We start from the raw sequence: 10543 nt of genomic DNA on the forward strand, positions 1-10543 counted from the left end.
GGTGCTCCCCGCGGGGACGGGGCTGGGGAAGCTGCTTCCCCTTTGCTTCAAATCATATTTGTTATTGCCAGTGTGAATCCGTGGGATGGCATTGTGTAGTTTAGTGAATTTATTCACTGTGCACTGACTGCTTTTAGCCCTCAGTGATGTTCTGGTTGCATCAAAAAGAACTTTATGGCCTAATCTTAATTCCAATTAATCCATCTCGCCTGTCCTGCTTGGCAGAAACAGACAAGCCGACCACAATGTTGTTCCTGACTTAGAGGAGTTATTTTTAGTGGTGAAAAAAAGCTCCCAACCTACACGCTTAGTGAAGAACCCCAGGATGAATTAGCGAGGGAGTTCCAGTGACGCGGCCCAGCGGCAGCGCTCCCTGCGCGGCGGCATCTCCGGCCTGACCTCCCCGGGTGCCCCTGCTCTGTTGGTGGCCCCTGCTCTGTTGGTGGCCCCTGCTCTGTTGGTGGCCCCTGCTCTGTTGGTGGCCCCTGCTCTGTTGGTGGCCCCTGCTCTGTTGGTGGCCCCTGCTCTGTTGGTGGCCCTGGGCACGTGCTATAGGTGCGTGGTGCCGGTGAGGGTGAGCAGGCCGTGGGTGCCACCACTGCCCTCCCTGACCAGCACATCAGCCAAGCCCCAGCATCCCCAGCAGCCTCCCGAGGGACCCGCTGCTTCAATCTGCCAGCTCTCAGCTCCCATTAGGGGTTTCTTCCAGGATCAGAGTTTTTGCTAATTGACTGCTTTTTGCCAAGTGGTGAATATGATAAAGTCCTTCCCGGGGCTAAAGGACTTTTCTGATGCTCAGCCCGTCCACCCTAAATTGAAAAACGCCTGAGCTCCAGATCTGCTTTTCCTTCCAGTGCCAGGGCTGAGCACCCGGGGGAGCCCCAGGAGGGTCCTGGTGGGGAGTGCAGAGCCCCTGCTGTGCCTCGGGATGGGCGTTCAGACTGGTCTCAGGGAACCAGCCCTGTTCTGGTTGCTGGCAGCAAGGGCTGAGCCTCGATTTTTCCAAGCCCTGCTCCTCTGTTATATAAGCTTTGGCGGCTGGAAGTGTTTGTACTCTGCTGGGAAAAACATATGGCTACAAATTAGGATTAGGTAACTCGTCTGTACTTCTTGTTTGCCACAGGGAGCACTGGAAATCCCCATCCTGGGAGGTGCAGGGCGCGATGGTGGGTAGTGGGGAGGGAAGCAGGGATGCTGCTCTTGCAGCCTATGGTCCCTCAGTTTTCCCTGGCAGCAGCCTGGGGGGTCGGGGTGGTCCTGCTTGCAGCACCCAAAGGTGCTGGGTCTATCCCAGGAGCCACCCCAGGGCTTCTGCAGCTGCAGGGATCCACTCTCCCCACGCACCAGAGGCACTCTCCTTCCCATCAGACTGGTGCTGCTTCCCCCTCCCTATGTCTCTCCTTCCCTGTGTCCCTCCTTCCCACTGGATTCGTGCTGCTTCCCACTTCCCGTGCCCTTGCTCCCCTCTGTGCATTGCTGGAAAGGGACTTGCTGCTGGGTGTCTGGTGGCACGGGGGGCAGAGAGGGTCCTCGGGGTGGGTTTGTGCTGGTGTGTGGCAGAGCTGCTGGTGGGCGGGGGCACAACCTGCTCACCCAGGTGGAGGTTGTGCTTGTGCTTTTCAAGAACAGGCTCCCTTTTTTGAGGGTGGTCATAAGCAGTTTGCAGCAGAGCACAGAGAGAGAAGAGCAATGGAAACGTCAGCGTGAGGCAAGAGGCCAGGGCAGGTTGGGGGGCTGCTCCCCAGGGGGGCAGAGCACCCCCCGGGCCTGTGGGCTCTGCTGAAAAAAGGCAGAAAAGAGAAGAATGAAGCAAGAGACAGTCAGAGCAAAGGCATGAATTGCACACGCCGGGTTGTCTGAGGCTCTCCTTTCAGCAGTATTAGAATAAAGCTGTCTTTAATTAAACCTTTAAGTGCTTTATAAGGCAGAAGACTTTATGTGCCGTCTGCTGCTCTTAACGGTGATTTGGTGGCCGGTGCACAAGGAGTTTGGCAGCCTGTTCTGTGAGCTGCGTGCTGGGCAGGGAGCTGGTGTGGAGGGGCAGCCCCGGGGCTGGGGCTGCTCCTGGCTGCAGTCTGGGGCTGGCTGGGTGCTGCCATGGGCACCCACTGTGGGCACCCACTCTCCAGGAGTGTATCGGGAATAAATAATAATCATAGAGCCATTCTCTTCCCTGCAGGGATGTGGCCCTGCCTTCCCAAAGAGGGTGCAGGAGAGGGGGTGCTGGGTGCAAGGAGATAGCAGATGCAAGAGGCTTCAAAGGAATTAATTAAAATGTGTTTAAAAGAAAACCCAGGGCAGTGGGGATGGAGCTGCCTCTTTGATTCAGCGTGCAAAGGCACATGAAGCTGTTGCAGCTGGGGCCCAGGAGGAGGTGAGGGGCCAGATGGCATCTCCTGGGCCCTATTTTATGGTCACCTTTCCTGGGACCTCTCCGAAGGATTCTTTGTAAGGCATCAGCTGCCCGAGAGGCTGGTTTTCCTTAGGAATGTAGGGTGGTGGCTGAAGGAAGAACTGAGCCTGGCCATGAGCTGAGCTCTCCCTGCCAAGGGAGAAGGACTCTCTCCCTCCCTAGGATTAGCAGATGTCAGACGTGTGTGTTTTCACCCACGTGTGTCTAAATGAGCCAGAAACTCTGCTGCTTTCAGAGATGTTTTTTGCTCAATGATATTTGCTGTGACACCTGAGAAGATAAGTCCCAGTGTCTTTAGCATAAGCCTTTAGGATTTTCATTCTTGGCAAGAATATTTCACATCAGCAGGATATTCTGCTCCTTTCATCAGTCCAACCCAAAATACCAGGAGGTTTCCAGGACCCTTGGTGGATTTTCTTGCTGAAGAGCTGCGTTTTCGCTTCAGGATGAGTGATGGTCACTGGGCTGGGTGTTGGAGCTGATGGCTCTGATTTACTGGGTGGCAAACCAGGGGGCTTTGCCTGCTCCAGCTCTGAAGGCAGGAGGGTGTTCAGGAGTGGCCCTGATGCACTTTCCCAGCACAGCAGGTTGGGCAGTGGATGAACCAACTTTGCACTGGAACAAGTTTTTCTGAGAAGACTTGTGCCATATCTCCTCTCCTGTGTCTAACCCTCGTGCTTTTTTCTACATTATTTTTCTTACAAGCCATTAAATGGCAGTAGGGTTTGTGTTGCAGCAAAGCCTGACTGATGCCCCCTGGGAAAGCCCTTTGTGGCTGGGGTTGCTGCAGAGCAGTGCTCCTGACTGGGTTTTTCTGTCCGAAAGCTGTTTTATCGAGGATCAGATGAGGTTTCTGATGCTGGGGAAGCTGCAGTGCCTCTCGACTCCAGCCAGTTTTCCCCAGCCTCTCTGTGATGCTTGGGAGGAGAGCAAAGTGTCCCAGTGCCTGGGGCTGGGAAGAACAAAAGAAGGACACTGGTGGCAGGGATGAGGATAGGATTCTGAGCCCTGAGAGAAGACTCCACTTCAGAGAGATCTCTTCTTGGGCAGCCACCAGCACTGGTGTCCCTGCATCCAGAGGCAGCTGGGGATCATGCTTGGAGCAGGCAGCTGGGTTCACATTCCTTATGGAGCTGAGCATGGGGCAGGGCAGGGGTGATGGTGATGGTGGTTGGCTTCTTCATGGGCTGTGATGCTCATTGTGGAGATTGCTGAGAAGGTTACTATGGTTGCCATTCCATCTGTGCTTTCATCATTTCCCTCTCCATAAGCTCTTCAGCTGCTCCCAGCAGCCAGTGTCTTTCCCACACTCCTACTGGGAACCTGTTGGGATACTCTCTCTGTGGCCAGACATGATGCTGTGGTTGAGGAGTGTGAGGAGAGGTGTTGGGGCCTGACCCTGCCTGTGAAGATCCTGCTGCCAGCAAGGACTTGCCTGTCCAGCTCAGCCCTGGACACTAGATGGGCCTTGCCTGCTCCTGGCAGACCTGCCAAGGGTTATTTAGGAGATTTGCCCTTTTCTGGCATTTCAACTCAAACTGGGAAGTCTGAGGCAGAGAGGGGAGAAAGGAGCAGGGACGGAATCTGCACAGCACATGTGCAGGAATGGGCTGAGATGCTTCCTTGTGTTCGTCCCAGCCAGGGCACAGCAGGTATTTGGAGCATCTGTTGTTTTCCTGATGGTAACTCAAAATGATGCTCTGCTAAATGAAATGAAGCTGGTTTTCCCTTTTTTAATTTTATGCAGCTCAGAGGCCTTGACGAGGGTCTTCAAAGAGTTGCAGCTCATAGCTGTTTTTATTGGGAAAATGAGAAATACTGTCTCCCTAAGAAGAGCTGTTGAAATAAAGGCCTTGGGGGATAGAGGTTCTCTTTGTTTTTAATTAAGAGCTTATATCTCCTGTTTGCTGCCATTGCACACTTCTGCAATAGCAAGACATTAGTCTTGAATGGATTTTCTCATGGAGTTAATTCTGTTGATGCAGGGCTGTCCGGGAGCCGTTTCAAAAGGTGACCAGAAAGGCCAAAACTCAGCACTTTCATCTTGGTGGCAAATATCTGGTCTTTAGAATAACGTATTAAAAAAAGCCCTAGCATTTGCTTGCTTTGAGAAGGTTGGGTTTTTCTCAGGATGTGAGGAATTTGGAGTTGCGTTGCCCATAGGGATGCTGAGGCTGGTCACCAACCCTGGAGGGGATGGGAGGTCCTGGTGAGAGCAGAGTGGAAAAACCCAGCAATATTCCAGCATTTCCAAAGGTCCAGAGAGCACCTTTGAAGAGCTTTCCCTCCTGGCAGGCAACACATTAAATTCTGCTGCACTAGCAGAAGCACAGGGGTTTGGACACACTTTCGATTCCATTAAATACTTCTCCTGTAATTACCCTCCAGTTAAATGGTCACTGCATCAAATTGCTTGGTAAAAGCCTTGTAGGAGGGAGCTGCTGGCAGGGACCAGGAATTCCCAGCTGCTGGGGTGGGGCTGCAGCTCCAGGCATCCCTCTCTGATCCCACACACCCACCCCTGCCCTTCCTGCACTTTGTTTCTTGGCTGGTTATCCAGGTGTGTTTATGTGATGGCCGGGTTCTGTAACTCCCTGGGATCAGGACTTTGCCATTGGAAGTGTTTGGTAAGGAGATGAGGGAACAAAACCAAGGACATGAGGGAACAAAACTGAGCCACTGTCCTTTCTGCTTCTGGGTTCTTCCCTGCCCCATGTTTTGGGGGCTCTGGCTCTTACTGAGAGTTACGTACTCGGCCAAAGGCTTCTTCACACTGGAGGAGGAGAGTAATTTTGCTTTATGAGCTATTGATTTTATCCTCCAGGTCCCTTTCCTCCAGACAGATTGGGCTCCTAGGGCTGTGTTTAAAATAATGCTTTGCTCTTTGCAGCCATCTCACTTTCATCTCACCTCTCCCCCTGGGTGCTGTCTGTCCCTTACGGGATGTTCCTTTCTCCCAGGGTGCCCCATCCTTTAAATCCTTCTCTTGCAATTGGATCTTTCTGTTCGATTTTGCTCTGTATGGTTCTATATCTTTCTTTGAAGGCCTAGAGGGAAGGATTTGATCTATTTGTAGAGTAAGAATGAAGACGACTTAGTCTGTATTGCAATAGATGTTGCTACAGGGCTTCTCAGGGAACCATCCCAGTTATCCATCAGGTCCCTTTCCCTCTCTCCATCACTGCCATGGTTAACACTGTTGGGAAAAACATTTCCATTCCCCTTGAAATTCCCTCAGGCTCCAGTGCAGAATTAATATGTGAAAAGGAACTTTATTCTGTGCTGGTACATATGGCAACTTATGTATGTGATAGAGTCTAAAATTATCCAGCCCTTCTTAACATCCATGTGTCCTGCTCCCGAGAGCTGCCATCCTTCCCAGTGCTCAGGCACCTGCAATCTGTTCTGCCTGTGCCTTGCCCCTTACGTAAGCACAAGGATTAATTGCATCATTAGGTTCTCCCATCTCCCTGCACCTCTGCCTTGGCTCCCAGCTTTGCAGAAGGTCTCATTTCTGATGCTGCTTCTGTGTTCACGGGAGTCGGGCACCGGGCTGGTTTTGGTTTATTTTATTTTATTTTTAGAGTCTTTCCTTTTCTCTCTTTCAGCAGCGTCCCACTGGGAGCTGCTCCAAGGTTGCTGCCAAGGATGTGGCCGGGGTGGGCGTCGCTGTGACCCGGCAGGTGCCTGGAGCACCAACCAGCAGGCGGGTGTGAGCTGGAGGCTGGGAGCTGCCTGCTCCACCCCTCGGGTCTGCTGGGACATGGCTCCTGTCATGACCATCCTCCAGGGAAGCCGGTGGGAGCTGGGTCCTCCCCATCCTCCACCACCACTGTCCCCAGCTCTTGCTTCCCCTGAGCTGCTCCACAGCCATTCTCCTCCAGAGGAGCTTTGTCACAGTGTTTGAACCAATTGAAGTGTAATCGGGAGTAAATGGAGGAAATGGGTCATTTGCAAAATAGGTGCTTGAGTTGAGGGAGAAAAAATAACCTGATGCTTCCCATCCCACAGCCCATCCTCCTGTGCTGGGCTTCTCCAGTCTGTCTGTCCATCCGATGGCTCCCTGGGGAAGGAGCATGTGGCTCACAGCAGTGGGGAGCAGAGGAGAACCCCCAGAGTACGTGGCTTCTGCAGCATCCTGCACCTCCTGTGTTTTGGTGGGCTCTTGGCTTCTGCCAGCTTGGCACTGGGATCGTGCCATGATCCAAGGAGCCAGCATTTTGGAAGCTTTGGCCTTTGAGAAGTCGCTTCTCCTTGGTTCTGCCTCTAGAAAACCCTTTCACTGGCAGCATCCATAGCATGCTGACATCTGCCACCACCTCCTACTCCAGACCATGTCCTGTCTGGGTGGGATGAACTGGTTGGGATCCCTGCTCCTTTCTCCAGGTCTTCTCCCAGATCTCCCCTGTAACGTATCTGCCGGCAAAGCAGAATAAGTTCTGGAAGATGCTGGGGGTTGGGCTTCCTTCCAGAAACTCTGCTGCTTGTATTTTGGAGGTGAGGGCTTCTGCTCCACCATCTGCTGGAGCTTTGAGGTTGCCAGGGCCAATGCCAGGCCACTGCTCCTCTGCCTCTCACACCAGCCCTTTCTGAGCAGCTCCCACCAGCAGCCCCGGTGTCTGGCGCTGGGAGCGGAGCGATGGCGCTTGGCTCTGGACGTGTTTCGGTGAATCACTCACCAAAGGTGACCTTGGTTTTATTATATTAAACTGTCAAGAATCCCATTTCTGAGCATTTGATTTACGCCCAGGATGCATCCTGGCAGCAAAGTCTGCAGCACTTCCTAAGAAGGTGCCCGTGCTGGCTGCCCTCACTGCTCAGAGTCGGGGGGTTCACGGGTCTCTGCATCCCGTGCAGGGATCAGTGCCAGCAAGGGCAAGTTGGTGGTGCAAGGATTGAGGTGGCCTTTGAAAGGCAAGTAGATTTCTTTGTGTGCCCATTTTAACCATGGCTCCATCTCCCATTGTGCATCCCTATGGGTCTTGGCAGCCTTGCATGGCTTTTCTACCAGGAGCATTATTTGTTGTGATTCTGAGGGATTAGGGGTTCTTTGGAGGTGTGTGGGCTGGGGAGGCATCGAGCTCCTGTGTGTCCTGGGAGGTGGCAGCTTCACCCCGGCTGTGGGGCTGAACTCGAGCAGTTTTTCTCCCTTGATGAGTGTTGTTGGCAGTGTGAGCAGGGACCCGAAACCTCCAGGGCACAGAGATGAGCGGGGGTAGGCGAGACAGCAAATTTCAAGGGAGTTAAAACTTTTGTCCTTTGAGACAAAGCAGCGGAGCAGCAAGCGTGATCTGTGGTTTAAAATGCCACTGACAAATCTCTGGCCTGATTGCCCAGCCTGGTGCTCAGGCTGCTGCTCAGAGTCTCACACACCCCTGCCATGAGAGCTGTGCCAAAAGCGGGGGAGCCACAGCGTGGCCACAAACCTGCTGTGTGGGAGCACAGCAGAGCCCTGGGCAGCATTCCCGTGGGAGCATGGGGATGCTCTGCACAGTGTCCCCAGGGAGGGCAGTGCTCCAGGCTGCAGCGGGGACACGCAGCCCCCAGCTTGTCTCTCCCAGGAGGATATTCCACCCTCCAAGGCAGGGATGTGCCTGGCATATGGAGGGTCCATCTCCTGCCCACATCTGCAGCCAGGGTAGCCCTGTGGGTGTTCTGGCTCCAGCCAAGCCATGGCTACCTATGTGCTCTTTTGTGGGAAAAGAAAGTGATTTCCTTGCCATGAGCACCCATGTGAGCCAGGAATGCTATGCATATATTGCACAGGTGCACATATATAGATACTTATATATAAAACGTGCTTGTTTTCCTGTCATGCTAACACTTATTTATTAAAAATCTCATCCATCAGGAGCTGCAACATCTGTTTGTGAAAAATAGCACATCCTTGGGCAGCAGCCAGGAAAATCATTTCATTACGAAATTGCAACTGTAAAGCAGCACAAACCCACAAACATACTGTACATTGAGATGCTTTTGTTTCCAAACTGCTCATTAGGAATGATACACGAGCCAAAATTATACCCTGTGTAAGGTGAATTATGAGAAAATGAGCCCACCCGACCTTCTGAGTGAGCAGCAGTTAGTGCAGTAATTATTATCTCTGGTTAATCCTGCACCCAGTGCAGGGCTGTGCTCAAGTTTCCCTTTCCGTCCCGGAGGGGATGCGTCTTCCCTTCTCTTCCGTTCTTCGTGCCTAATTCGGGCTGACAAGGAACATACTTGAGAGGATAGGAAATTAGAAGCCTGGCTTAAAGATTATTTTATGTAAGGCAGGAGAGGGGATTGCATCACTGCTGCCAGGGGCTGTGCCTGTCCCGCTTGGGGGGGGTGACCAGGGGGATCCACTTGGCTGAGGAGTGGGGGGCTTTGTGGGGACCCCCCCAGCTCCTGTCCCCACTCTCTCCTGTTTCTTTTCTCCACAGGTCTGGCTGTTCATCAGATAATCACTATTACCGTGTCCCTCATCATGGTCATAGCTGCTCTGATAACAACTCTTGTCTTAAAAAATTGGTAAGGTCTCTCCCAGGTGTGCTTGGTTTGGGGGGTGGTGTGGGGGTGGGGACAGGGTGGGGAGAGGGGGGCCTTTCCAGCTGTGATCATCTGTCAGGACAGTGTTGGGAAGGCATTGCAGGAGAAAATGACTTATTTTTAGTGCTGAAACCTCCAAAGAAGGTTGAAGCACCTGGGTCCATCCATGGCTCCCCACCTCTCACTACGTGGTGTGTGGCTTTGGGCACCAACACGTGGCCAGGGCTGGGTGTCCCAGTCCCACATGGGACACGTGCACATGGCTGCTCTGGGATCGCCTCGTGAGGCCGCCTGGTGAGGTCTGAGTCGGGTGTTCTGCTGCAGGTGTGTCCCTCAAGGGTGCCAAGACCTGCCCTGCTGGGTGGCATCTCCTCTGCCGCCTGCTAAAGCAGCTTTGCTGCCAGCCACCAGCCTGGCTCAGCAAGGAGCCCCTGTGCCTCCTGACCTCCCCTCTCCCCCCAGGGCCTGGCAGGCATCCTCTGAGCCCCGCGGTTTGAAGCCTGCCCCATCCCCTGCAGTGCTGATGCCCTCCTCCGGCTTCATCTGCTCCCGTTTATTCCCTCGGCATGGCTGGGCGGATGGTAAAATAGGTTAGCTGTTGCTTCAGGCACTCGTGGCTTTACCTATTTTCCCAGGGAAACTGGCCTACTTTGAGGTCAGTGCTGCTGGTTAGTGATCCGGCTGGCTCCAGCCGGTGGGAGATGCCGCGCTCAGGAGTGATGATGCTCTTCTCCAGCCCAAACTCACCCTGGGTGCTGCAGCAAATCCATCCTTGCACCCAGGAGGGAATTAGAAAACCGAGTTGATGAGGAAGCCGACTTGCTCCCCAGGATTAGGGGCAGGGCTATGGAGGCATCTTAATCTCAGCAGAGCTGTAACACGGTGTTGCCGCTGGCCGAAAGTGCCCAGTTAGTGGCCCCAAAGGTGAGTTTGCTCTGCTGGGTGTGGGGCCATGGGGAGCATACCCAGGGATGCTCAGTTCTGCGTGTCAGACAGGATTTACTTTACTCAGTTTCCTGAGTTGTAGCAGTATTTCAATGAAAGAGAGTGGAAATACTTTCTAAAACACTTCTGAGTTTTTTCTCTAATAGCCATCATAAGCAGTAGATACCATTAATCTCGGCTGAACAGCTCGAGTAACCTGATGCTGAAGCCAAAAAGGAAAAAAAAAAGTACAGTGATCAGCGTAGAACAGGAATTGTTTATGATAAGTGTAATTGGGAAGTGACTAGAGGAGTCCCGTGGGCGCTCAGCAGTCAGACGTGTCACCAGCAGGAAGCAGCACCCGCTGAACTTGCTCAGCTCTGACACTTGCCAAACTGTGCTTCAGTTTTCCACGTGGTCTCACGGCTGCCTCCGGCGCTGCTGGCCGCGGGCTCCGTGGCAGAGCTGGCCCAGATCACACTTTGTCCCTGTCCCCAAAGGAGACACGGTCGCTTCCCAGCGCCGTGGCTGGTGCTTGTCCCCCTCAGGCAGGACGGGCGGGTGGTGGCCGCGCGCCAGGCAAGTGTCCTCGCCATCGCTCCTCCAGCCGTGGTGGAGCTGACAGTTGTCTCTGTGGCTGTCTCTGTGGGTTGCATCAGCTGGGGGCAGAGGCGC

The 10543-nt window shown here is 53.4% G+C and overlaps 1 protein-coding gene across 1 annotated transcript in view; it reads left to right on the forward strand.

The window, feature by feature from the left end:
* The window catches only part of AJAP1 (adherens junctions associated protein 1), a 23329-nt gene that overhangs the window by 5081 nt on the left and 7705 nt on the right, over window positions 1–10543 (forward strand). The window contains exons 3-4 of the mRNA XM_010005295.1: window positions 7917–7975; window positions 8833–8926. Of these exons, the coding sequence (XP_010003597.1) occupies window positions 7917–7975; window positions 8833–8926 (153 nt within the window). The remainder of the gene's footprint in view (window positions 1–7916; window positions 7976–8832; window positions 8927–10543) is intronic.

The sequence above is a fragment of the Chaetura pelagica genome, unplaced genomic scaffold (assembly GCF_000747805.2).
Source record: "Chaetura pelagica isolate M959 unplaced genomic scaffold, ChaPel_1.0 scaffold159, whole genome shotgun sequence".
Classification (NCBI taxonomy): domain Eukaryota; kingdom Metazoa; phylum Chordata; class Aves; order Apodiformes; family Apodidae; genus Chaetura; species Chaetura pelagica.